The sequence below is a fragment of the Hypanus sabinus genome, chromosome 20, assembly GCF_030144855.1.
Source record: "Hypanus sabinus isolate sHypSab1 chromosome 20, sHypSab1.hap1, whole genome shotgun sequence".
NCBI classification, from domain to species: domain Eukaryota; kingdom Metazoa; phylum Chordata; class Chondrichthyes; order Myliobatiformes; family Dasyatidae; genus Hypanus; species Hypanus sabinus.
This window is the reverse complement of record NC_082725.1, coordinates 31,877,467-31,904,908: the sequence shown is the minus strand read 5'-3', so window position 1 is coordinate 31,904,908 and position 27,442 is coordinate 31,877,467. Positions and strand designations below refer to the sequence as shown.

Sequence of the window (27,442 nt, the reverse complement as noted above, 5' to 3'; positions counted from 1 at the left end):
AATATTTTAATCCTGTCTCTGTACTTGTATCAGGAACACAATTATCTTGTATTTTCTAAATTCTTTGTTGGGCAATATACTCTGTAAGGCCATCAGCTAGATTCAGCCATTCTATACAAAATCGGCATCAAAACGTTTAATGTACTTAAACCCGCAAGAATGCTGTTACTTAGTTTGTAAAACTGTATTTATTTAAGCATGATCTCTATTTACTTTAGGACATCCTATTACAGTAGTTTACAGAATATCAGAAGTTCATGTTTGTACACAGCTTAATATATATTTTAACTTAAAGGTTTCCATTTTAAGGGTGTTACCCAAGAGATTAAGAGATTATTTCATACATTAAGACTTTAGTTTCTAACTATACTCTTATAAATTAAAAACTAATGACATAGGCTTCGCTTCCAGATGAGCTCAACACCGTCTATGCTTACTTTGACTGTCAAAACATAGAGGAACCATTTTGAACTCCCACCACCCCCCGCCCCCGATAATCCTATGATTTCAGTCTCTAAGGCTGTCATGCGAGTGACAGGAGAGTGACCAGTGGAAGGCATCCAGCTCAGATGGGATGCCTGGCCAAGTATTAAAGACCTGGGCTGACCACATGGCTGCAGTGTTCACTGAGATCTTTAACCTCGCACTTCGCCAATCTGAGGTACCCACCTGCTTCATTTGTACTGATGCCTAAGAAGAAGGTGGTAACCTGCCTCAATGTTTATCCTCCAGTAACACTTGCATCTCAGTGATAAAATGTTTTGGGAGTCTGGTGATGAAACATATCAACTCCTATCTGAGAAGCACCTTGTATCTGCTCCCATTTGCCTACCAACTCAACAGGTCCACAGCATGTGCTGTCTCATTGGCACTTCACTCAATTCTGAAACATCTGTTCAGCAATTATGCATATATCAGGATGCTCTTTATCGACAACAGCTCGGCATTCAATATTATTATTCCCCTCAGAATTAATCATAAGCTTCAAGACCTTGTGCAATTGGATCTTCGATTTCCTCACTTGTACAACACCAATCGCTTTGGATTGGCAGCAATATCTCATCCACTATCTCCATCGGCACAGATGCACCACAAGGCCATGTGCTTAACGCCCTCTGTTACTTGGTTTACACGTATGACTGTGTGGCTAAGTGCACTGATTCAAGTTTTCTGATGGAACCACTGTAATAGTGCTGACTGTTGTTGCTTGAATGAAATCATTGGAGAGAGTTACTGGTAGATACAAAGTAGCTTCTTTATTCTACAAAACAAGGTACAACAGGCATCATACGGAGACGCCTTCAGTGGAAAGGTCTGCCGGCCCAATGTTTATTTGCTAAAAACAAAGGACAATTCCATATTTACAAGTATAGACAATGCTTTCTTTTGAAGCTACATACAAACTTCACACCTTCTGATACGCATCCATCCCACAGGCGCCAGCTGTGTCTGGACTGGGCTTTTAGGAATCCATTGTTCCAAACTGAATCCACTACACATTTATTTGGTATTTTACATGCTAAACATAAAGGACAATTCCATATTTACAAAGTATAGATAATGCTGTCTTTGACACTGTGCGCAAACTTCACACCTTCTGGTTCACATCCAACCCACAGATGGCAACATCGTCTCTGGACTGGGATTCACAGCTTTTAGGAAATGCATTGTTACAAAATGAATCGATAATACATTGTCAAGGAACAGAATTCTGGTGGCCAAAGCCATTTGCTAAATGTAAATTACCTAAAGCCAAAAATCACTCTTTAACACCGATGAATCAGCATATGGGAGGGAGATGGAACATCTGGCTGAGTGGTGTCACAACAACAACCTCTTATTCAATGTTAGCAAGACCGGGGAGTTAATTATTGACATCAGTAGGAGGAAACCAGAGGTTCATGAGGCAGTCTTCATCTGGGGATCAGAAGTGGAAAGGGTCATCAACTTTAAGTTTCTCGGTGTTACCATTTTGGAGGACATGTCCTGGGTGAGCGCAATTATGAATAAAGCATGACAGTGTCTCCACTTCCTTAGGAGTCTGCGAAGATTCGGCATGACAGCTAAAACTTTGACTCACTTTTGTAAATGTGTGGTGGAGAGTATATTGGCTGGTGGCATCGCAGCCTAATATGGAAATACCAATGCCCTTTAATGGGAAATCCTACAAAAAGTAATGGATATGGCCTGGTCTATCTCAGGTAAAGCTGTCCCCACCATTGAGTACATCTACACAGAGCGTTGTTGCAGGAAAGCAGCATCCATCATCAGAGACCCACAACACCCAGGTCGTGCTCTCTTCTCACTGCTTCTATCAGGTTGAAGATACAGGAGCCTCAGGACTCACACCACCATTTTCAGGAACAGTTATTACCCCTCAACCATCAGGCTCTTGAACCCAAGGGGGTAACTTTATTCAACTTCATTTGCCCCATCTTTGAAATGTTCTGACAACCTATGGACTCGCTCTCTTAATCTCATGTTTGCGATATTTATTGCTTATTTATTATTATTCCTTACTTCTTTTTGTATTTGCACAGTTTGTTTGTTGTCTTTTGAACTGGTGTATCCCAGTTGGTATGGTCATTCATTAATTTCTATTATGATTATTGGATTTATTGAGCATGCCTGCAAGAAAATGAATTTCAGGGTTGTATAGATAGATATGTACTTTATTGATCCCAAAGGAAATCAGTGTCACAGTAGCATTACAAGTGTACAGATATAAATATTACAAGAGAAGTAGAAAGAATAAAAGATAAGTTACCTCAAACAATCTAACAGGAGAAGGTCATCACTTCCATGGCTATAGGTTGATTCATTATAGGGCCTAATGGCTGAGGGTAAGAATAATCTCATCTCATATTGTGATCTTAGGAGCAGTGTAGTTATCTTGGTCTATTACTAAAAGTGCTTCTTTGTTCAGCCAAGTTGGCATGCTGAGGGTGAGAAACAGTGTCCAGGGTTGCTGGGATTTTCCATAGGGTCCTTTTTTTTCTACCACAACCTCCAGTGTGTCCAGTTTTACTCCTATATCAGAGCCCCCTTCTAATCATTTTATTGAGTCTGTTGACATCACCTGTGTTCATGCCATTGCCCCAGCACACCACTGCATAGAAGGGCCTTCACATATTCTACCAGGGTCCTGAAGGGTCTTGGCCTGAAACATCGACTGTACTCTTTTTTTACTCATAGATGCTGCCTGGCCTGCTGAGTTCCTCCAGCATTTTGTGTGTGTTGCAGAGAATTTCTGCAGATGAAATGACTCATTGTCGTATCTGAAGTCCGAGGAATACAGGGTAAACAGAAAAGGAGCCAATACAGTTCCCTTTGGGACCCCAGTGTGGCAGGCATGGCTATAAGCTGCACAACTCTGAAGCCGCACAAGCTGGCCTGCCAGTCAATCCATTATCCACAAAATAATTGAAATGTCAATCTGCATTGAATGGAGCTTTCCCCTCTGCAATGAGGGCTGTATGGTATTGAAGGCACTCGAGAAATCAAAGAACATGATCCTTACGGTGCTGCCCTACTTATCCAAATGGGAGTAGGCTCTGTTCAGCAGGTAGATAACAGCATTGTTGACTCCAATGTGCTCCTGCTAGCCTAACTGCAGGGATCAAGGGCTGATCTGACCAGGCATTGGAGGTGAGCAAGGACCAACTTCTCTAGGGTCTTCATGATATGTGAGGTCAGGGCCACTCGATGGTAGTCATCCAAGACTTTTGGTTGACCCTTTTTGTATACATATATACTGTCACATATATATACTTTGATAATAAATTTACTTTGAACTTTGAATTCGAAGCATTATCTCACAAAATCTAAAGACTATCTGCGAACTTTACTAGTTTGAGCATTTTTAGGAGCTAAATGTTAGTTGAAAAGCATTCTGAATTTCATATAGCCACAAAAGGTGAAAGTCCATACTTACAGTTGATTTGTAATTAGTCAAAATTGTCCATCATCTCTCAGCTTTGTAAACAATAACAGCTGCTGCTTTTAAAGTTCAGAACAAAAGAAATTTTTGTTAATTTTTTAAAAAGCTTATGGCGTCGTTCATATTCTTTGAACAATTAAACTACATCACAAAGTACTTTTGAATTGTGGTCACTGCTGCAGAAGAGCAGCCAATTTGTGTTCTGCAGCATACAACAAACGACAATATAATGTTGGCTGATAACCTTTTTAGTGTCGTTGGTTATGGTTTGAAAATTGAACATTGAAGCACTATTCTTCCAACTATACTGTCTAAATTTTTATGGTGACTACAGCAGCAACTGAAATATCTATTAAAAACTGTCAAGTTCAGTTTTATTGTTATATGCATACATGGAATTATAAATACCATGAAAATAATTTTTTTTTTGCAGCAACACAGTATGTTATAAATATGACATATGCTAACAGGAACTTAAATTATTATAAATTACACCTACCTTACAGAACAAATTAAAACTTGCAATGCTAGTGCAAATTGATTAATGAAAAAAAATTACCTTTATTTGTCACTTATACGTTGAAACATACAGTGATGAAATGCATTGTTTTGTTTCACCAGCTAACACAGGCTGTGAATGTGTTAGGAGCAGCCTGCAAGGGTCACCATGCTTCTGCCAACATAACAAAGTTCAGTGTAAATTTTAACATCAAAGTACATATATGTGACCATATACAACCCAGAGATTCATTTTCTTGTGGCCATACTCAACTAATCTATAGAATTGTAACCATAACTGAATTAATGAAAGACCACCCAACTAGGGCATTCAGCCAGAGTGGAGATGATAAGAAACTGTGCAAATGCAAAAAGAAGAAACAATAATATAGATTAATAAGCAATAAATATCAAGAACATGAAATGAAGAGTTCTGGAAAGTGAGTCCATTGGGAGTGGGAACATTTCAATGATGGGGCAAGTAAAGTTATCCCATTTGTTCAAGAGCCTGATGGTTGAGGGGTAGTAATTGTTCCTAAGCATGATGGTGCAAGTCCTAAGATTCCTGTACCAACTTCCTGATGGCAGAAGCGAGAAGAGAGCATGTCCTGGGTGGTGGGAACACACCTACTAACTCTAACCCATAAGTCTTTGGAATGTGGGAGGAAACCCATGTGGACATGGAAATTGAGTGAGATAAATAGAAAGAGTGTTGGAGTTTTTGAAATTGGTTAAAGAACGATAGCAGGAGGGAAGAAGTTGTAACTGAACCTTGACTTGAGGGGTAGAGGGCCAGAATCGGATGGCAGGGGTCCCCAATGATGATTGTCACCTTGCTGAGACATTGCGTCTTGTCGATGCCTCAGTGATGGGGAGAGCTGTGCATGTGTTGGAACTGACTGAGTCCACTGTTCTATGGAATCTCTTGCATTCCTGTGCATTGGAGTTTCCATACCAGGTCATAATGCTTTCCACTCCACATGTAAAAGTTTGTCAGAGTCTTTGATGACATACTGAATCTTCTTGAACTTTTAAAAAGGGGAGATTTGCGCACTAACTTCATGGTGGCATCTCTGTGCTAGACCCAGGATAGGGCCTTCAAGATATTGACACCCAAGAATTTGAAGCTGCTCACACTTACTATTGCACACCATTTAATAAAGACTAATGTGTGTTCACCTGACTTGAAAGTCCTCAATTAGTTCCAGGATTTTGCCGATGTTCAGTGCAAGATTTATATTATGATGCCATTCAACATTCTGGCCTACCTCACTTCTGCATGTTGCTGTCCATGATTATGCCAGTGGCGAATTTATAGATGGCATTGGAGCTATGCTTAGCCTTGTAGTCAGAGGTATAGAGAAAGTATAGCATGGGGCTAAACATGCAACACTGAAGTGCATTTGTGTTGATGATCAGTGAAGAACACGTGAGGTTTCCAATCTGCAGTGATTGTAGTCTCTCAATGAGGAAGTTGAGGATCTAATTGCAAGGATAGATACAGAGGCCCAGGTCTTGATCATGACTTTTGAGGGGTTTATATTGTTGATCATTGAGCTGTAGTTAGTATTCCAGTTGTTCAGGTAGCATTTCATCACAATAAGTCCACAAGACATAGAAGCAGAGTTAGGTCATTTGGCCCATCAAGTATGATCCGCTATTCAGCCATTGCTGAACTTGTATTTTCCCCCTCCTCAGCCCCACTGCCTGGCCTTCTCCCCGTAACCTTTGTTACCATGGCCAATCAGAAATGTATCACTCTGTACCTTAAGTACACCTCTAACTACCTGGTATCCACTGCTGCCTGTGGTAACAGATTCCATAAGTTCATCACCCTCCGGCTAAGGAAATTACTCCACATCCCTGTTTTAAATGGAAGCCCCTCTATCCTGTGACTGTGCCCTCTTGTCCTAGACTCCCCCACCATGAGAAGCATCCTTTCCACATCTAATCTGTGCAGGCCTTTCAGTGTCTGAAAGATTTCATTGAGGTCCCCCCTCATCCATCTAAATTCCAGCAAGTACAGTCGGCCCTCCTTAGCCGCGGGTTCCGCATGCAAGGATTCAACCAACCACGGATCAGGAAAACCTGGAATTCTCTCTCCAGCACTTGTTCTTTGAGCATTGTTCGGTTGTTACATTGTTCCTGTGAAAAAATGGCTCCGAGAAAGCAATTATGTGGTCAAAGCAATTCCTCACAGGCTAAGGGGGAGAATACAGTGCTATCTCTGGCTGAGAAAGTAGAAATCTTAGATCTTTTGAAAAGTGGCGTGTCGCTTGCCAAAGTGGTCCTCAGCCCTCAACCTCCACAGATCCTGACTTTAGTATTATTGAGCCTCCTCCAAAGCGTCCTTATTCTCTAAATAAGACAGTGTAACAACTATTTGCATAGCATTTCCATTGTATTAGGTATAAGTACTGTAATCTAGAGATGATTAAAAGAACTACTCGTTGTTTGAGCATTGTTCGTCTTGCGTCTCATTCGCTATTTGTGTTGTGAGCGAGAGGAAGGAGTTTAAAGCTAGTAAGGGATGGCTGGCTAGCTGTGTAAAGCACTACAGCCTCAAGAACTTAAAGATCACGGGAGAATCGGGATCGGCTGATGCTGAGGCAGCATCAGCGTTCCCAGAAAAGTTACGCTGGTTGTGTCTGTACTGAACATGTACAGACTTTTTTTCTTGTCATTATTCCCTAAACAATACAGTACAACAGCTATTTACATAACATTACATTGTATTAAGTATTATAAGTAATTTAGAGATGATTTAAAGTTTACGGGGAGGATGTGCGTAGGTTATATGCAAATACTACGCCATTTTATATAAGGAACTTGAGTATCTGTGTTTTTTGGTATCCGCGGTAGCCCTGGAACCAATCTCCCGCAGATAAGGAGGGTTGACTGTACAGACCCAGAGCCATCAAACATGCCTCATATTTCCTTTTATTTCCTGTATCAAAGTTTTGAACCTCCTCTGGACCCTCTCCAATATCAGCACATCTTTTCTTAGATAAGGAGCCCAAAACTGTTCACAGTACTCAAGTTGAGGCCTCACCAGTGCCTTATAAAGCCTCAGCATCACATTCCTACTCTTATATTCTAGACTAGTGGTCGCCAACCCGTCGATCGCGATAAACTGGTTGATCTTTGAGACTTTCCCAGTAGATCCCAGGAAAAAAAAAAGAAAAAAAAATACACAAATACTGTTGAGAGATTGTTTCCAGGTTGCGGGGTTTTAGTTCCGTTCCTTCTGCCCAGTGCACATGTGTGTAGCTCCCCCGCACTACACAGTGTAATTCAGTGGTCCCCAACCACCGGGCCGTGAGGAAACAATATGAGTCAGCTGCCCTTTTCCTCATTCCCCGTCACGCCCACTGTTGAACTTGAACACACGAGGTCATCAGTCGCCTAAACGCAGTGATACCCTCACACCAGTGTTCGCCTCGCGGCTGGCTGGAAATGCCGATGCTACTGGCCCGGAGCGCAGCTGGCAGGAAACGCAGTTGGTACTGGCCTGGAGTGCGGACAGATGGGTGCCGCCTCTAAACCTGTTCACCACACCAAATGTTCATGGGGAACCAGGAGCTAAAATATTCGCAGCCGACCTAATTCGGGCTCAAAGTTTCGTAAGTATCAGAGCAGCTACCATGCTGCGATCTACTAAAACAAACTTTTGTCGGCCAATAGATCCTACGGGGGGGGGGGTGGGGGGGGCGGGCCTGTCACACTCCTCATTCGGTTGGTTGCTGTGTCCGGACTGCTACCGCCGCGGCCCCAGCACGGAGATCTCTCTGGCCCTGACCTTGTCTTCTCACCCCACCCACGACCAGCCATTCCTGGCCAAGGCGTCTGGCGGTGGGTGGGCGGAGGCTGCAGTTTGGGCTGGGAGGCTCAATGAAACCCTCAAAATGGCTTTGGCATCTTGAGTCCAAGCACCCTGCACTTAAAGACAAATGCGTTGAGATTTTTCAGCGGAAAAAAATGTGAACAAGTGGAACAGAAACTAAGTGCCGAGAGCTGCAAAAAAGTTGCCAAATGGACTGTAGGAACCTGTTCCGCTGTGTTCCGGTCATGTTTAACACCAACCCCCCCCCCCGGTTGGCCGGTCCACAAGAATATTGTCAATATTAAACAAGTCCGCGGTGCAAAAAAGGTGGGTATCTCTGGTTATATCTCTGGGTGGGTATATCTACATTATTTCTACTTCCGGGTTGCAGGGTTTTACTTCTGGTCTTTACTGCCCCGGTGCGCATGCTTGTAACTAGTCAATTTCGCCTTTCACTAAGACTGATCTTGGGGATCAGGGGATCTTGGGCTTAAAAAGGTTGGTAACCATTATTCTAGACCTTTTGTAATGAATGCTAACGTTGCATTTGCCTTCCTCGCTACCTACAAGTTAGTCTCCCCCCAGGACTCCCAAGTCCCTTTGCATCTCAGATTTTTGGATTTTCTCCGTTTAGAAAATATTCTGCACATTTATTTCTTCTACAAAAGTGCATGAGCATGCATTTTCTAACATTGTATTTCATTTGCCACTTCCTTGCCCATTCTCCTAATTTGTCTAATTCCTTCTGCAGCATTCCTGTTTCCTCAATGCTACCTGCCCCTCCACCAATCATTGTATCATCCACAGACTTGGCAACAAAGCCATCTATTCCATCATCTAGATCATTGATACACGGCTTAAAAAGAAGCAGTACCAACACTGACCCCTGTGACACAACTAGAGACTGGCAACCAACCAGAAAGGGAACTTTTTATCCCCACTCACTGCTTCCTACCAATCAGCCAATGCTCTAACCCTGGCAGTAACTTTCCTTTAATACTATGGGCTCTTGGTTAGCAGCCTCATGTGTAGCATCTTCTCAAAGGCCTTTTGAAAGTCCAAATATGCAACACCGACTGCATCCCCTTTATCTATCCTACTTGTAATCTCCTCAAAGAATTCCAACAGGCTCATCGAGCAAGATCTTCCCTTGAAACTAAGCTGACTTTGTCCTATCTTGTCCTGTGTTACCAAGTACTCCATAACCTCATCCTTAACAATTGACTCCCAACATCTTCCCAGGCTAGTTGGTCTATAATTTCCTTTCTGCTGCCTCCCTCCTTTCTTAAAGAGTGGAGTGAAATTTGCAATTTTTCAGTCCTCCGGAACCATGCCAGAGTCCAATGATCCTTGAAAGATCATTACAAATGCCTCCACAATCTCTACCTCTAACTCTTTCAGAACCCTACAGTGCAATTCATCTGGTCCTGGTGGCTTATGAACCTTTAAGTCTTTCACCTTTATGAGCATTTTCTTCCTTGTAATGCTAACTGCATTCACTTGTCTTCCCTCACACCCTTCATCACCTGGCACTCTGCTAGTGTTTTCTACAGTGAAGCCTGATGCAAAATAGTCATTTAGTTCATCTACTATTTCCTTATCCTCTCTTATTATTTCTCCGGCCTCATTTTCTAGCAGTCCTATATCTACTCTCATCTCTTCTATTTTTTTATTTACTTGGAAAAGCTCTTTCTATTCCCCTTGATATTGTTTGCCAGCTTGCTTTCCTATATCATCTTCTCCCTTCTATAGATTCTTTTAGTTGCTTTCTGTAGGTTTTTGAAAGCTTCCCAACCCTTTATCTTCCTGCTAATTTTTGCTTTGTTGTATGCCCTCTCTTTTGATTTTACATGAGCTTTGACTTCCCTTGACTGCCACGATTGTACTATTTTGCCATTTGTGTATTTAATTGTTTTTGAAATACATCTATCCTGCACCTTTCTCATTTTTCCCAGAAATCCAAGCTATTGTGGCTCTGCTATCATCCCTGCCAGCATCTCGTTCCAATTTACTTTGGCCAACTCCTCTCTCATACCACTGCCATTTCTTTCATTTACTCCACTGAAATACTGCTACATCAGACTTTACTTTCTCCCTATCACATTTCAAGTTGAATACAATCATATGGTGATCACTCACTCCTAAGGGTTCCTTTACCTTAAGCTCTCTATAATTGCCTCTCTATAATTACCCAATTTCCCTTGGGATCAATAAAGTATGTCTGTCTGTCTGCCTCTGGTTGACATAACACCCAACCTGGTATAGCTGATCTCCTTGTTGGCTCAACAGCAAATTGCTCTTAAAAAGCCATCTCGTAAGCACTCAACAAATTCACTCTTTTGAGATCTATTGTCAACCTGATTTTCCCAATCTATCTGCATGTTAAAATCTCCCATGACTTTTATAACATTGCCTTTTCTATTTCCCATTGTAATCTGAAATCCATATCCCAGCTACTGTTTTGGGGGCCTGTATATAACTGCCTTCAGAGTCCTTTTACCTTTGTAGTTTCTTAACTCAACCCACAGGGATTCAACATCTTCCGATCCCATGTCATATCTTTCTAATGATTTGATGCCATTCTTTACCAGCAGAGCCACACCACCCCCTCTGCCTACCTTCCTATCCCTCCGATATAATATGTAGCCTTGGACATTCAGCTCCCAAGTACAACTTCAGCCATGATTCAGTGATGGTCGTGGCATCAGACCTGACTATCTGTGAAAGTGCAACAAGATCATCCACCTTATTTCTTATATACCATGCATTGAGATCTAACACTTTGAATGTTGTATTTGCTACCCTTTTTGATTCTGCATCCCCAATGCCCTTATTCTCACCCTGCTGGCTGCAATTTTGTCCTATCATCTGTCTGCCCTTCCTGACGGTCTGACGGCATGCTATCTTTGCTTTTTTTACCATCCGTCCTATCCTGAGTCCCTTCATTCCAGTTCCCACCACTCTGACAAATTAGCTTAAACCCTCCCTAACAGCTCTAATAAACCTGCCTGCAAGAATATTGGTCCCCCTCTTGTTCAGCTTGTCCCTGTCCCTTTTGTACAGGTCATACCTGAACCAGAAAGCATCCCAATGATCCTGCCCTGCTCCCTGCACCAGTTTCTCAGCCACGCATTTATCTGACAAATTATCCTGTTTCTATCCTCACTGGTATGTAGCACAGGTTAGCAATCCTGAAATTAGTACCTTGGAGGTCCTGCTTCTCGGCTTTCTACCTAGCTCTCTAATTCTCTCTTCAGGACCTCTTTGCTTTTCCTTCATATATCATTGGTACCAACATGTACCAAGACATCTGGCTGTTCTTTCTCCTCCTCCAAAATGCTGTGGATGCAATCTGAGACGTCACTGGCCCTGGTTCCTGGGAGGCAACGTACTGTCTAGGTGTCCCATTCACTTCCGCAAAATCTGTCTGTCACTACCACTCCCCTCTTCTCCCTCTTTCCCTTTTGCACCAAGGACACATGCTGAGTGCCAGTAACCTAATCTCAGTGGCATTCCGCTGTGAGGTCATCCCCCACAATAGTATCCAAAATGGTATGCTTATTAGTGATGGAAATGGCCACATGGGTGCTCTGCGCAACTACCTGGTCACCTTCCCATTCCTTTTCCTGGCAGTCACCCAACTACCTGGCTCCTGCAACCTAGGGGTGACTGCTTCCCTATAACTCCGATTGATGATATCCTCGGTCTCCTGTATAAGCCGAAGGTCATCCAGCTGCTGCTCCAGATTCCTAACACGGTCTTCAAGGAGCTGGAGCTGGATGCACTTCAGGCAGATACAGCTCCTTGATGATCTCTGGGTCTCCCAGGACTCCAACATCTGGCATGAAGAACACTCAACGGCCATTTCAGCGACACTAAGTATCCCTGGCACAGTAAGAAAAAATACAGAATTGCCGGGATAGCTTACCCAGAGCCAACGCCTCTTCTGAGCCAAAAGCCTGACACTCCCACTGTCACCAGTGGCCCACTCCCAACAATGTCTGCACCACTTGTTCTTATGTACTTTTATTTACTCCTCTGCACTGCTCTCACCGCTGATTGGGCTGTCAGACTGACACCAAACACCTGCGAACCTCTTTAAACAATTTGAGTGATACATTGAAGTATCAGCCTTGACTGTGGCGCAATTTTTTATTGCCAACAACAGAACTAAACCAATCAACAAGCCAGAGTTGCCTGATTGGCACCACTAATAAAATAGGAAGTTGTACCATTTGTGTTTGAGTCTCTGGCAAAAGATTTGAATGCGTCTTCAGGCTGTGAGGTGACGCTGATTCCAGTGATTTATGATTTCCAGACTCTTTGAGCCCAACGTGATCATTAACATTACAGAGGAACAGGATGAATAAAAGAATTACTGGTGAAGGAAGTCTAGAAATAGATTAAAGAAAGGAATTTGAATCATAACTATTAAAAGTCAAGGTTGGGAATAATTAAATTACTTGGATGTGATGATTTCCCAGGATATTAAAAGAAGTAAATGATAGAATTGCAGAATCATTGGCTGTAATCTTCTGGAGTTCTTTTGTGTTCAATAGGTCTTATTGCTTAAAGTACTTAAAAGTTAACATTAAGGACGTGGATATGACAAGTATTTCTTCACAGTATATCTCAGGGTACCACATGACTGGTTCTCCTATTTGAGTATAACATTGTTTTGGGAGGCATAGTTTAATTATTAAAAATATGATTGGTTATATTTAAGATTCAGTAATGAGTATTTCTTTTAATCTTCCAGGTTATTTTGGCACAATGTGTAGCATACCTAGCTAGAGCACCAAAGTCTGTTGAGATTTACAGGGCATACGAAGCTATTAAGGAATCTGTGAGGAATCACAAGGGACCCTTGCCTTCTGTTCCACTGCATCTACGGAATGCCCCTACAAAACTCATGAAGGATCTTGGCTATGGGAAGGGTTATAAATACCCTCCAGACAATAAAATGGAGGATGGACCCTGTACAGCAACAGAGTAGGTGCTTTGTCATCGTACTTTCATTTTACCACATCTGGTAAAGACAGTTGTATTTGTTTTTGTCTACCTAATGTTAAGGAAATAAGGTACTGACCAACAAGAAAAAAAAGGAATATATCCAATGAACCATGTTTCGTGTGTGGTCAATACCTTCTGTCAATTTCATCAATAGAGCAAGATCTTTATTGAAATACTGTAAGACTTAAGAGACATGACAGTCTGTGTAGGTCTGAAAGTCAACAGGGAGTCTCCTAGTCTGTTATATGCCACTTTTCTGAATGTCCTTTTAGGCATCAGAATTCCTTCCCAGTTTGTGGTTCTCTCAGGGAATGATGAACATTTTAATGGATTCAGAAAGAGAGATAAATAAATAAATTTATACAATTAAATTACACTACACTACCACAGGTTTTATCTAAAATTGTGGTAGTGATTTAAACAAAAAAGCCCCTTCAGAATAAGAACGGTTTTTATCATACAGTTATTACATGCCATGTTCTTGAAGTGAACAGGACCCCATAAATAAGAAAAAGTAAATTAAATACAGGGAGGAAAATAGGTCACCAAATTATTCTGTATTAATAATTTATTTGCCAGTGAATTGAATTCAGACTGAATTTCTGCGTTGCTGAAATGTTGCACAGGTGCTCATAGAAGATACTTAACCACTAATTTTGTGATCTTTCTGATTAAGAGAGTCCGGAGTGGTTAGTGTTTGAAATGGAATTTATTTTTAGTTTAGCATGGGATGCCATTGACCTAAATGTTGAATGTTCATAACTAGCCATTCTTGGTGTTTCGCTTTACTTTCCCAGGAACTTGATAGGAAAAAAACTAGATCCTGCTTGTTGAAATGAGTTAAACTATTCCCAACTTCTGGGCTATATTATTACAGTTAATTGGCTGAGAATACAATGTGAAAAGAAATATCATTATTGTTCTGTTCGAAATTGAATGTTATTCTTCAGCGTAAAAAAAATATTTGCCATCTTTCTGTTTGTAAAATTTAAAACTTTATGAATTGTACATTTTCTGTATTGTCCATTATATTTTTGGTAATGTCATATATATTTTGGTAAAATACAACAGAAGTTATAGTTTGAATATTTCTTGAAATTGTTTCATATTATTGTCAAGTTTTGTTTGTGTTTCATTACTAGCTCGTTTAATACAAATTAAATGTGATATGCCAAGCATCGTATCAACAGTATTATCTTAAAAGAAGACTATTTATGTTCTGTGTAAAACTGATAGAGGAGATGAGTTGCTGAAGTCCATTATAACCTTCCCACTACCCACATGAATAGGCTTTGCAGGTAAGCTGTCAAGCAACCAACATTATCCTGCAACTAAAGGACTTCTGAACACGTGCCCTCAGATGGCAAGGTATGGCAATTTCTGCTTGCCCAAGATAAAGAATTCACAAGGAGCATCCTGCATCAGGTTAGATTAGCCACAGGGCAGACTTTGCCAATAGTTTCAACGAAGCGATATTGCTGAGAGGAAGTTTGGTGAGTATGAACTGGGTTTAAAAGTCTGAGACATTTGGAAATGTCCAGAGTGTGTAGCCTATGTGACAGTTCCAGCTAAACAAGGACTGTGGGTAAACTGGCTATAAAAATTCTATACTGTGTGCAGTGTAGGTTCTGCATGGCGCCAGGTGATTCCATTGTGGCACCAAGGACTCATTTGTTATTCTAGGCTCCAAACCTCATAACATGGCTAACTAGATTATGCCAGGTAAATCTGTTGCTTATTTGGAAGTCACCAGTGAGCATGAGCAGCTCACAGTTGACTGAGCTCTAATCAACAGTACTGGAGAGAAATTACACACTACCTATTTGGTAGTAATTGATATTTTGAAGCATAACACAGTAGTAGAAGAAAGTAGTGGAATCAACAGCAGCAATTCATTGCTCATGATAATATAAAATATTTTGTCATTTCAGATTTGCAACATATCGTAAATTCCAAAGAATTGTTAAGATGCACTGTTGATTTTGAATGTTTTATTCCTGCTATATTGTGGACCAACATACTTTTATAAACAGTTCGTTATTATGATCATTGCAAGCTTACCTATCAAAAAGCAATGATTTTATTGGAATGTGCTTCTATACACATTTAGCAGCCTCAATTCTTAAAATGCCAGCTGTTATTCACGTGTGACCTTTGACAGTCAACATTGGTAGGTTGTCCAACCTTAGATTTTGGGGAGGAGGCTTAAAGATTCCAGTACTGTACTCGTATTACTTCCAAAGCTGCAAATAACAACATGCGTCATTGAATAGTGATTAGTGGAAACTTTAGCTAAGTTTATTTCCTTCTCCTTGCTCCAGAGGTGAACCCAAACGTAGTTCCTCCACTACCACCAAGGCAGAGAGCTTACTCAGCACAGACATGGAACTTTATGTTCTGTCTGGCTCTGCCACACTTCAGATAAATTTACTGAACCATCAGAGGAGTTGACAGAGCATTTGACTTGATTATTTACTGTGGGTGCTGATACTGAATTTGTAATGAAGTAGCATCTTCAAACTGGTTTGAGTAGTGTGCTGTATTTTTCCAGAACATGGATTAATAAAAAAAACAGGTTCTTGAAGAAGCATTATTTTGAACTTTTAGAGGAGCTGCTGATGCCAGATTGAGCCTGCTTACTCACCCTGTTGTACTAATGTCAAAGACTAAATTACTGTACTGAATTTGATATCTGCTGGGGCACCACCTATTCAGTTTTCAGGTCAAAGTGGGAAAGTTACGTGGGGCTTCCTCACTAGGAGGAAAAGTAAATAAAGAACATCTTTCCACTTTAATTTGGGGCAGCACTGAGCAAAGTAATATTAAGAATATAGAAGGAGCTTTATAATGAGATAACTGACTTTTCTAAACTTTTAGCTGTGTTTGCCAAGAAATGTGAGCTAATGCCAGAAGGATGTCGTTCAAAGACCATAGAAAGTTACTGCACAGAACGAAGCCACTTTGTAAGAAAATAAGAATTAGTCAGTTATAGGTCATTGTGCCCTACATATCCATTCAATAAGGTAACTAACTAATTTTCAACATCAACTCCAGTTTTCAGAAGCTCTCTAATTACAGGTTTCTGAAGATTCACAACCCATTGAGCAAATTATCTTTTTCTTTGTAGGTGAACATGTATATTGATATCTAGATTCCCAGTATCTATCTTGTTAAACCCTTAAGAATGTTTCCATGAGATAGCTAGGTTATATAAGTTCTGGCCCAAATTAAGTTTGCCTCAGACAACAAATTCCCGAATCCTAGGATCAGTCTGTGAACTTGCGCTAATACTCCCTTGAAATCCAGTTTATCTTGGGCAAGAAGAAGAAAACCATGCAAATTATTCTAGGTTTAGTCACACAAAGCCTTTTCGGAGTTACTTCTTTATATGTAAAATAAAATGTATACTTGTCATATTTTATTATTTTCAATTAATGTCTTGTCTTTGCCCCCAAAAAATAGTATCTGCTTTCTCTCCTCCTTCCCCCCCCTTACAAAACTGTGCATGCAATCTTCCTCAATATCCATTTTAAAATGCATGTAGGGAGTCAAAACCAATGCATCCCTGTTCATAGTTGCATGCAACCTTTAGGATGAAGCTTGTCATATTTAGATAATCTGTAAGTAATATATCACATTTCATTGTACAGTATTGGCTTCTTAATGGTTCTGGAATGATTTTTTGTGCTTGTTTAATGTTTCTGTTATTCCTTATTCATCCGGCTTTTGTCTACAAAAATGCAATATTACTTGGCCATTTTGACTCTTCTGGCGTACATCCAAGGAAGGCTTTTCAGTCTACTCTTAGCTCTCTTGGCATTTCTTTGTACTTATTTTCTTTACCAATTTTTATCACTTGCTGAAATCCCATTAGTCCTCAGAGTTAAGCTATTTTTTTTTGTAGCATTTAATACATCTTCTTGAACATACCATTGTTTCTGAACTTTCTTCTCAGTCCATCATTGGGTTACTAACCAAATAATCACACAATCCCTTTCTTTTCCCTGTGGCCTTGCAGTAAATTTCCAGTAGACCCTCAGTGGCCAGTAAAGTGGTTACTGAGTGTATGTTCATGGTCTTCTACTGCTGTTGCCCCTGCACTCCAAGGTTCAATGTGTTGTGTATTCAGAGATGCTCTTCTGCACAGCTCTGTTGTAAGGCATGGTTATTTGAGATATGTCACCTTCCTGTCAGCTTGAACCAGTCTGGCCCTTCTCTCCTCTGACCTCTGTCATTAACAAGGCATTTTCACTCATAGAACTGCCACTCATTGGAGACAGTTGTGCATGAAAATCCCAGGAGATCAGCAGTTTCTGAGATACTCAACCCACTCCATCTGACACCAACAATTATTCCATGGCCAAAGTCAGATAGATCATTTTTCTTCCCCATTCTAATGTTTGATCTGAACAACAACTGAACCTCTTGACCATGCTGCGTGCATTTAGGCATAGAATTACTGCCAAAAGATTGCCTGGTTAGATATTTGCATTAACAAGCAGGTGTACCTAATAAAGTGGTCACTGAGTGTATATCTGATTCCTTTTTTGAAGCTGCTGCTAAACATACCTCGGTGTCCTTTGAGGCATTTCATATCAAGTCGTCATTGATATATAAAATAAAATCTCATTGCATTGGATTCCACTTAACTGGGACACATCAGGACCAATACATTATGGCCCAATTAAGCGGCTGCCTCAATTAGCTGAGGTTAAAAAGTTGAAATAGGTTGGAATAGGTTGAAGTTGAAATAGTTAAAAGGGACAAACTACCATTTAACTGAGTGAAACATTATGTATTTAAATGAAATACAGAACAAATTGGAACAGTACCGTAACAGTACTATAAAACTGTGTAATAGTTCCTATTAGATATTGATAGAGGAATTCTTCTCCTGCACGTTGCCATGATCTTTCAAATGACTAAGTCAATAAAATCAGTGCAGGTACATAGCGGATAATCTTCAGTTTCATTGTAACATTCAAGACAACTGGCAACACTTTCAAATTATTCATAGTTCCTAACTTGTTCCAGTAGTGATATTGTTTCATTTTCACTCCCAGCCATTTCTGGCATCCAAGCCTGAATGCTTGAAACAGCAGTGAGCAAAACAGTTCTGAATTGTTTGACTGCATGTTTCTCACTATCTGTCAATGATAAACTACACTGCTTTTTGAATCAGCATCTGTCATATAAAATAACAGGCACACGTAACTGATGCTATGTGAAAAATGCTCGTTCTAAGCACGGTGTAGCGTCTAAGGGCCACACAAATGCACACAGCTGGTCTCCTGTGGCAAAGCATCCCAAATAAATGAGGGGAACTAGGGTGTTTTCTCGATTTTTTTTATTCTTTATGAATTGCCCCCAATAGGCAGTTGCCCTAATTAACTGATGACCCAATTAACTGGAATCAAAAATACTTTTTCCCTCATAATGTTGTCTTGACTCTAACCTCCCAGGGTATTGAACTTTTTCTATTACATTAAAACCCTTCATGATTGTAAGTGCATCTGTTATGTCCACTAGTTATTGTTTTTTTATATTCTGTTTTGGCAAGACCCTTGTCCTATGTATCATGCTGATAAAATTACCCTGTATCCTTACCATGATCTTGATTTCTTTCCCAAAATATGAAGCCAAAACTTGGGTACAATAATTCAGCTGAGACAGAGACAGAGTTTAGCAAAAACTGCTACCTTTTGCCAAAGAGCACTTACTTTTAATGGCATAAGCATTTTGTTCTACCAAGTTGTACTTTGAACTCCTATTGTACCCTATATAATAATAACCAGTAATCTTATTTTGCTTCCCTCATTAACTCACCAAAATAAATTTTGGTAACAATGTCTTTGTAGTTAAAATGGACATCTATGAATCAAAGTGTTCTTATGTTCTAAAGAATGTTTATTTTCCTGAAGTTATTTTCATTTATGCTGCTTCACATTGCCTGTAATTAAAATTAAAAACAGATTTCTGTTAAAATTATATTTATTAAAATATTTAGTGGTATTGTGTAGCAGTAAAAGTTGCAGGAAAATGAAAGAATTTCATTAAAATGTGAAACATTTTAAAAATGATTACACATGAGAACTAATGCTCATTAACAAAACAATGTAATTCATAATTGAACCTTAATTCAAGTACAGGACTTTAAGAAATTTTGTGCACAGAATCCATTGATGCAGTATTTAAGACACTCAGAAGGTTGATCCATCATGATTCAAAGTGATACTGGTATTAGTTTATTACTGTCAAGTGTACAGAGATGAAGTGAAGAGCAATCCAAACAGATCATCCATATATAAGTAAGTCGATGTAGTAAGAGGGAAAACAGAATGCAGTGTTACAGTTACAGAGTGCAGTGCAGATAGACAGTGGAAAGGCCATGACATGGTAAATTGGGAGATTAAGAATTTATCTCCACGGTCAATGGCCAACAATCTCTATGGACAGATGTAGGGTCGGAAGGCGCTGTGAACAAAGACCAGTGATCCCCGTGGTGAATAAGTTACAAGTTCAGAGTTCAAAGCCTGGAGTTGAAAGTCTGTGACTGACAAATCCTTGGGTTGGTACCATACACCGAAGTCAGAGACCTGATGATCTGTGCACCCACTGAAGGCTGGAGGTCTGTCTGTGTGTGGGAGGGAGGAAAGGGGCTTGTTTTGCTGTTGTTGCTTGTGTTGTTCTGAATATTGTGGGTATGCTATGTTGGCAGCACAACGCGTGGCAACATTTGCGGGCTGCCCCCACCACATCTTTGGGTAGTGTTGGTTGTTAACTGTATTTCACATAGTTCAATGTATGTTTCCCTGTACATGATATAAATATGTGACCTCAAAAGTGTCTTGTATAACATCCCCACTACTATTCTCATTGTCCTGACTGATTAAGGCTTGCATGCCAAACGCCACCTTTACTACTACCCTGTCTACCTGTAACTCCACTTTCAGGGTTACATTTGCTGAAATTTAAAGGAGAAAGTATTTGATTGGAAGATAGGAGATTCAGACTAGTCTTTTTAGGATGTATGAAGCAAAAGTTTTTCTTCTTGTGGAAGAATCAAGAACTAGGATCTTTTGTTCAAAAGAGGTTATACATTTCAGCTAAATTAAAAATAGTATTATTTTCTGTCGAGTTGTGAGCATTGGGAATCTGGCTTCCATCACACTTTGAGGAAGAAAGTCCTTGAATATTTTTAAGATCAAGACTGATAAGCAAGGGAGTTGAAGGGTCATTGGAAGTTGGGAATACAGAGATGATGTTACGTTCAGTTTTATTGAATGGTGAAGCAGGCTCCAGGTACTAACTGATCTAGTCTGGCCCCTAACTCTAATGTTTGTTTGTATGTATACTCATATGCTGTCTTCCTCTGTCTGCACCATTCTCTCGTGTTTTCACCTTCATAGAAAACTCAACCAGGTCACTCATGATTGAATAGCTGTTGTGAAGGCAAACAATAATAACTTAACATGAGGAAAATGTCTCATGATGTAATAAGTAATAGGCAAAACAAAAAGAAAACACTGGCTTTAAATGTTTAGTTTTATGTATGGAGTTTCAGAATTCAGAATGTACTGTTGAAGATTTTGCAATATTTGGCCTTTTTCTCTCCCAGTCCCTTTTATCTGTGACATAGTTTCATCTTACTTCTCCTTATTTTGTTTTCTTTCCAATTTGTGTATCCTGGTTCAGAGGCTATAAAGAAGATATTTGCCATTAAATACTGTACTGTGCATGCAAACCTCTTAAGCACATGTATATAGCTAGGGTGCCTAAGACTGTTGCACAGTACTGTTGTAATTTTATGTATTGCACTGTACTCCTGCTGCAGAAAAAAAAACACATTTCATGATATGTGGGTGATAATAAACCTGATTCTGATATGGGTCTCCTTGGTGGACTGAGAGTGGGAAGGGGGCAGGGAGAGGGAAATCATGGTTGGGAAAAGGGGAAAGGAGAGGGGAGGGATTGGGAAGCACCAGAGAAACATTCTGTAATGATCAATAAACCAATTGTTTGGAATCAATTGACCTTGCCTGGTGTCTCAGGGCTGGGCGTGTCTGCACCCATACCACTACCTGCCCCTGGCACTCCTTCTCTGCCATCTGTCCCTTACCCCTCCCGCAGTGCTCAGTCCTTGTCAATGCCAATATCCTTTGCTCCCACCAGATGTACAAACTCTCTTTCCGTTCCACAATGACAAATGCAGTACTATGTAACAGCTTTGGGCATCCTAGCTACATATATGTGCCTAAGACTTTTACATAGTACTGTACATCCATATAGCATCAATTCCATGTTGGGTTATACCTCTGAATTACAACTCCTTTGGTTTCAATTGAAATTAATTTTAGAAGATTACAGCAGGTAATACTAATACACATTTAGATCAAGCAACCCAGAATTAAGTCCGGCATCTCTATGATGTTTCTTCAATCAGATTAGTAGAAAAGGTTTTTTTGTTCTATCCGCTCGCCAATGCAATGGGTCTGCTGTACACACTGCTTGATGTTGTGATGGATATTCACTCTCCAGAGGGCCTTTTCATTCTTGCTGAGCTCAACTGTCTAAATACAGCAGCTGTGAGCTTCTAAAGATCAATGTTTTGCTTTTGATAAGTTAAACATCCAACCAATATTCTTAGTTTAAGCTCTTGTTGTAAACAGAAGCTAGTCTTCACGGTTCTCAATGTAAATGAAAAGCGGTAATCAGTTTGAAAGGACAGCCTTTCAAACAAACACTGTCGATAGAGCCACAGACTTGCTGGCTCCATTGCTCAAGAGGTGATTTATAAGACAATGGGTTATTTAATTTTGTTATTTAATAGGTTATTTAATTTAAAGGTAAGGGCCTCACCTTTGTCCCCCTTTGCCCACACCTTAGCAAGTTCCGCGTACGCCATTACACTGAACTCTTCTTCCGCCGGCTCCATCTCCGAACTTACTTCTTCGGCAGGGACTCTCCTACCCCCACCGATGACCCCTTCTCCCATCTTCAACCCTCCTCCTCTTCATGGACACCCTGCTCTGGTCTTCTGCCTGCTCTGGATCCCTTTATTGCTAATTGCCGACAGGATATCAACCGTTTCAACTTCACCACACCTTGTTCCAATTCCAACCTCACTCCTTCCGAACGCTCTGCCCTCCACTCCCTCTGCACCAATCCCAACCTCACTATAAAACCCACTGATGAGGGGGGGCACTGTTGTAGGTTGGCTTACTGACCTCTACTTGGCCAAGGCACAGCAAAAACTCTCTAATACCTCCTCTTATTTACCTCTTGATCATGACCCCACTAAGGAGCACCAGGCCACTGTCTCCCATACCATCACCAACCTTATCAGCTCTGGGGATCTCCCATCCACTGTCACCAACATATTAGTTCCCACACCCAGCACCACGTAAAAGGAAGGATCTCGGCCCATAACGTAGACAGTACTTCTTCCTATAGATGCTGCCTGGCCTGCTGCGTTCCACCAGCATTTTGTGTGTGTTGCTTGAATTTCCAGCATCTACAGATTTTCTCAGGTTATTTAACGTGGCCTGTTTCAAACTAGAGAACACTAGTTAAGTTAGTTAATTCATACATAGTTGATGTGTTAGTAGTTGGAAGGCTTGTGTGCTCAGGGAGTCAGCTTCACAGCATTAATTAAGGGTACCGGGGATCCCTGTCTCCAGAAGCTTTGAGACCACTTGTGGTAAAAGGTGTCTAAAAGAAAATCACGTGTGTGAAGTCACCCAAGTGGCAAAAGATAGTATAAATGAAGAGAGCAGTTCAGACTTTTTAGGAATCGTCCATCAAGAAGCATGAAGAAATACGGGTGAAATGGACTCCACTCCGCTGCCTTCAATTTTTGCAATGCAAGACTAGTTTCTCTGTGGATCATAGTTGTGTCTTTTTAGCTTGTAGGAATTGTGTCTATGTTTTGGAAATCATTTGTGTTTTAGAAATGGTTTGTAATTTGGAAGTCTTTTATAAGATATGTTTTGGAAATCCTTTGTGTTTTAGAAATGGTTTGTAATTTGGAAGTCTTTTATAAGATACTCGGAGTTTTGAGTATGTTTTAAGAATGTTGTTTGAATTTAAATATGTAACATTTCAAATTAATGAACTGTGTTTAAATTACTTTATTAGCTGGAAGTTTCTCCTCAGCAGGGTGGTGAGGGTGGGGAACCCATCACTTGAATAAGTAGCTAAACTCATCATGGAGAATAAACAAGGAAATGAATTAGTCCTTGAAAACTGAGTAGGTTGACGAAGGGTCTCGGCCTGAAACGTCGACAGTGCTTCTCCTTATAGATGCTGCCTAGTTGCAGTATAACCTCCCTTTAGTGAAGGTACTCGGAGATATCTATATCGGAAATGGCTTAAGGTCTTCATTTTAGTTTTGAACTTTACTGTCAGCAGGCCCAATTCCATCACAATGTAAAGGACACTTTGTTGACAGTCACTGAACAGTTGCATGTAAGTATGAAAATAGTGTTCCTCTGCCACTAACTTTTGAATCAGGACCACTGCATTTAAAAATTGAAATGACGAGTGGTGTGTAATGTTATATGATGCTCCCCATCAATTGATATAGAGGTTGTAAACTCTGTTTTAGAACAACTTACTCCTGGCTACTGCAACAGTTGGACTTGGTTGAAATCCTCTTAGATGATTAATAATGACCTGTTAGGTTCTCTTATTCCAGTGGTATCATACATTTGTTTTGTTCCTTGATCAAGAAAAATACTCTCTGAGTGCTCCGAGTAAAAAGGATGCCATACTAAAGTAATAAAGGTTAGAGGATCTGAATGTGACAGCATGTAGCCCTGGTGAAAATGAAGGCAGTAGGTTTAGGGCAAGAAACCTGTCCATGGCTGAAGTTGGATCCACTGGCTCCCTGACTTCAACTCTAACCACCTCCCTCAGGTGGTTCCATACTTCACCAACCTTTCCTATCTGATTCTAACAACTGCAGCCTTTTAATCCATCTAACTCTTAGACAATGTTGCTATTTCCACTGTTCCATCTTCCATCTGCCAATCACTCCTCCTCACCTGGATCCACCTATCACTTGCCAGCTCTCTCCACCCCCCCCCCCCCCACCCAATCTCTTCATCTCACCTCTTTCTACCGGCCATTTCCCCTCCACTCTTTCAGTCCAGGTTGCTGACCGTCTCCACAGATGCTCCCTTATCCATAGAGTTGCTCGATCAGTTTGTTTTCTTTTTGCTGTGGTCTCCAGCATCATCATCCTCTTGTTTCTCTGTAAATTGAAATATTGTAGCTATGATTGCCAGTTACTAACAGTAAGTAGGTAAACATTAAATGCTGAGATCAATGAGAAATCATTGGTTACATCCACTTACTGTTACTGTAAGTGGAAATGGAAAATTACTTAAGGCACAGCCCAGTGAGTTATAATTTGTCTTATTTGTTGGCATTAACCTAGCCTTTCCTTAAACTGAAAGCGTGGGGAAAGTACTCCTATGTTATTGTAATCAACACCTGGCACAGTGAACACCAGTATTTGTGCAACCTCCTTTTCATCGCTGAATGCTGATTTATTACTGCTCTTCCATTTCCTAACTCTTTGAACACATAAAGGTTGGGAGAATTTAGGCTGGAGATAGCAATATCTACACCAGTACTTTTAATTTCAAAATTAGATCTAATTCTTAAATATTTATACAATAAATACAAAAACAGTACATGGCTTATTTTTTTGGCACTAGATTCTGCAGATGCTGGAAATCTGGAACAACAAAAAATGCTGGAAGAATTCAGCAGTTTAGACAGCATCTATGGAGAGTGGAAATAAACAACAGACCAAGATCCTTCATCAGGACTGGAAAGGAAGGGGCAGAAGGCAAAATAGTAAGGTGAGGAGAGGGAAGAGAGTACAAGACAGAAGGTGATACATGAAGGCACTTGAGAAGAAAGGTGGGTGATGATGTGAGAAGCTAAGAGGTGATAAGTGGAAGAGGTAACGAGCTGAGAAAAAGGCAGCTATATGAGAGGACAGTAGACCCCGGAATAAAGGGAAAAAGGTGAGGAAACAGAGGGAGGTGATGGGGTGGGTTATCTGGGCAGGGGAGGAGATGAGAAAGGGTGAGAAGGTAACCTGAATGGGGGGAAATGGAAAAAAGGGGAAGAGAAATGGGAGAGATTACTGCAAATTATAGCTATTGATGTTCATACCATCAATTTACTCCTCCAACCTGAGTTTTGCCTCATCGTGGCTGTAGAGTATGCCATGTACAGACATATCAGTATAGGAATAGAAAATTGAACGGAAACGGATGTCTTGTTGCAGTGGATAGATGATGCTTAACAAAGCAGTCTCCCAATTTGTGTTCTGTCTCACAGACAAAGGTGGCAGACTGACCTCTACCTTGCTGAGGCCAGGCAGCAGCACTCAGACACCTGATCTTACTTCCCCTTAAACAGGGCCCCTCTAAGAAGAATCAGGCCATTGCCTCCTGCACCATCACCAAATTCATAGAGTCTGGAGATTTCCCATCTACTGCGAACAACCTCAGTTCCCATACCCCACACTGCTTACCTTTACCTCCTACCCAATATCTAGAAACCTAACTTTCCCAGTAGGCCCATTGCATAGAACCAAAGAATGCATCACCAAGTCTCATTGAGTACTGAGGTCCTACCTGTCCCCAGTATTGCAGAGGATGGGCCTGGTATTGTTGCTGTGCAGTGTTCCATTCGGCTAGACCTTGCCATATTACCTGTCCTTCATGGAGAAGTTCTTCTCTGGAAAGCACATTTGATCATGAGTCTTTCAGACAGAGTTGTTTGTCTTACAAAGTTTGTACATGGAATGACTTTCTTAATGGATCACAATGCCTAATTTTCTTTCGACATCAACTTCTGTTTGTGGTCATGAATCTGAAATGATTTGTAGACAATACATTGTGAAACCTAACTATTCATTATTGTTTCCTCTGACCAGTTATTACATTTGTTGGTCTAATTAATGTACCCAACATTGATTTACCTAGGTTAAATTTTTTATTGAAAGAAAACTGGATTCCTTTCTGATTTTGAGGCAGTTCTTGAGAAAACTTGAGATGAACTAGATATTTGGAGGGAGGACATCATAGAATGAGTTACAGAGTGCGGATAGAATAAACATTCCTGAAATTAAAGAATTTACTCCCTACAATAGAATTATCTTCCAGTATTATTTATCCCTTATTTTCCTTAAACAAAATTTGGTCTCGATTGGGCTTCTTTCCCAATACCTGAATGTGCTATTCAAATTTTGAATGGTACAAGCTGATAGCACAACGAATCTCAAGGCTGTATATTGCATATATACTTTGATAATGAATGGACTTTGAATCTTTGATATACAGCACTTTAATACTCATACATCTTATGTTATAATTGCACTTGAAATCTCTGCGGTATGATGCGTGTTGGAGTTTAGGTAGCCTGTTGTGCTCGGTTGCTATTATGAAAATCAACTGCAACTTAACAGTTAAATTTGCTGCTTGTAAGATATTGAGAGAATAGGGATTAAATAAACAGTGAAAATGCTACCACTAAAATTAAGAATACAGCTTCTTTAAATTATTTTCATAAAATACCAACATAAAACTTTCTTGCTTGTCAAGGTGTAAGTTAGGTTATACAGATCAGTATTAAGCAGCAACTAGCTATTATTATGAGTTTCAGAAGGCAACGTTACTAATCCCAGCAAATTGAAAATGTTCTAAAATTATTTTCAGGTTTTACACATTCAGCAAGCTCTGAATTTGGTTCCAAATCCATGATTCCAGACAACTGGAATCCAACAGTTACTTTTAGCACTTTCATTTGACTTAAGCCATGCTTATTCCACATCACTGTAATTTTCTTTATCCTGTTATTGCCACCAGAGGCTGCTGTGTGGCTGTGCACAGAATTCTGGATCAACATATTTCACCTTCATAGCCTTGGGCCGCAGGACCAGATGGCAACTCAGATTATGGAGCGGAACAGGTACAGAAGGCCCACAGTATTATTTCTCTTCTAAATAGATGTAATGAAAAGATTCTATACGATTTTTAAAAAATGCCAATATTTTCAAATTCTTTAAAGAAAAGGAGATGCACATGGAGGTAAATGTACCTGTTAGACCAGGGGTTCCCAACCTGGCTCTCAATTAAAGGTAGGGG

The 27,442-nt window shown here is 40.4% G+C and overlaps 1 protein-coding gene and 1 long non-coding RNA gene across 2 annotated transcripts in view; one reads left to right on the top strand and one right to left on the bottom strand.

Annotated features, from left to right (window-relative positions):
• Positions 1-19,219, top strand: part of wrnip1 (WRN helicase interacting protein 1) — a 69,248-nt gene extending 50,029 nt beyond the window's left edge. The window contains exon 7 of the mRNA XM_059945307.1: positions 13,021-19,219. Coding sequence (XP_059801290.1) covers positions 13,021-13,257 — 237 coding nt within the window. The 3' untranslated portion in view covers positions 13,258-19,219. The remainder of the gene's footprint in view (positions 1-13,020) is intronic.
• LOC132378410 (uncharacterized) lies at positions 8-27,074 on the bottom strand. The gene is made up of 3 exons (XR_009507028.1): positions 25,931-27,074; positions 24,387-24,528; positions 8-4,613 (listed from the first exon to the last, which is right to left on the bottom strand). It is a non-coding gene; the product is annotated as an uncharacterized LOC132378410 (long non-coding RNA).
• Between the last annotated feature and the right edge of the window lie 368 nt (positions 27,075-27,442).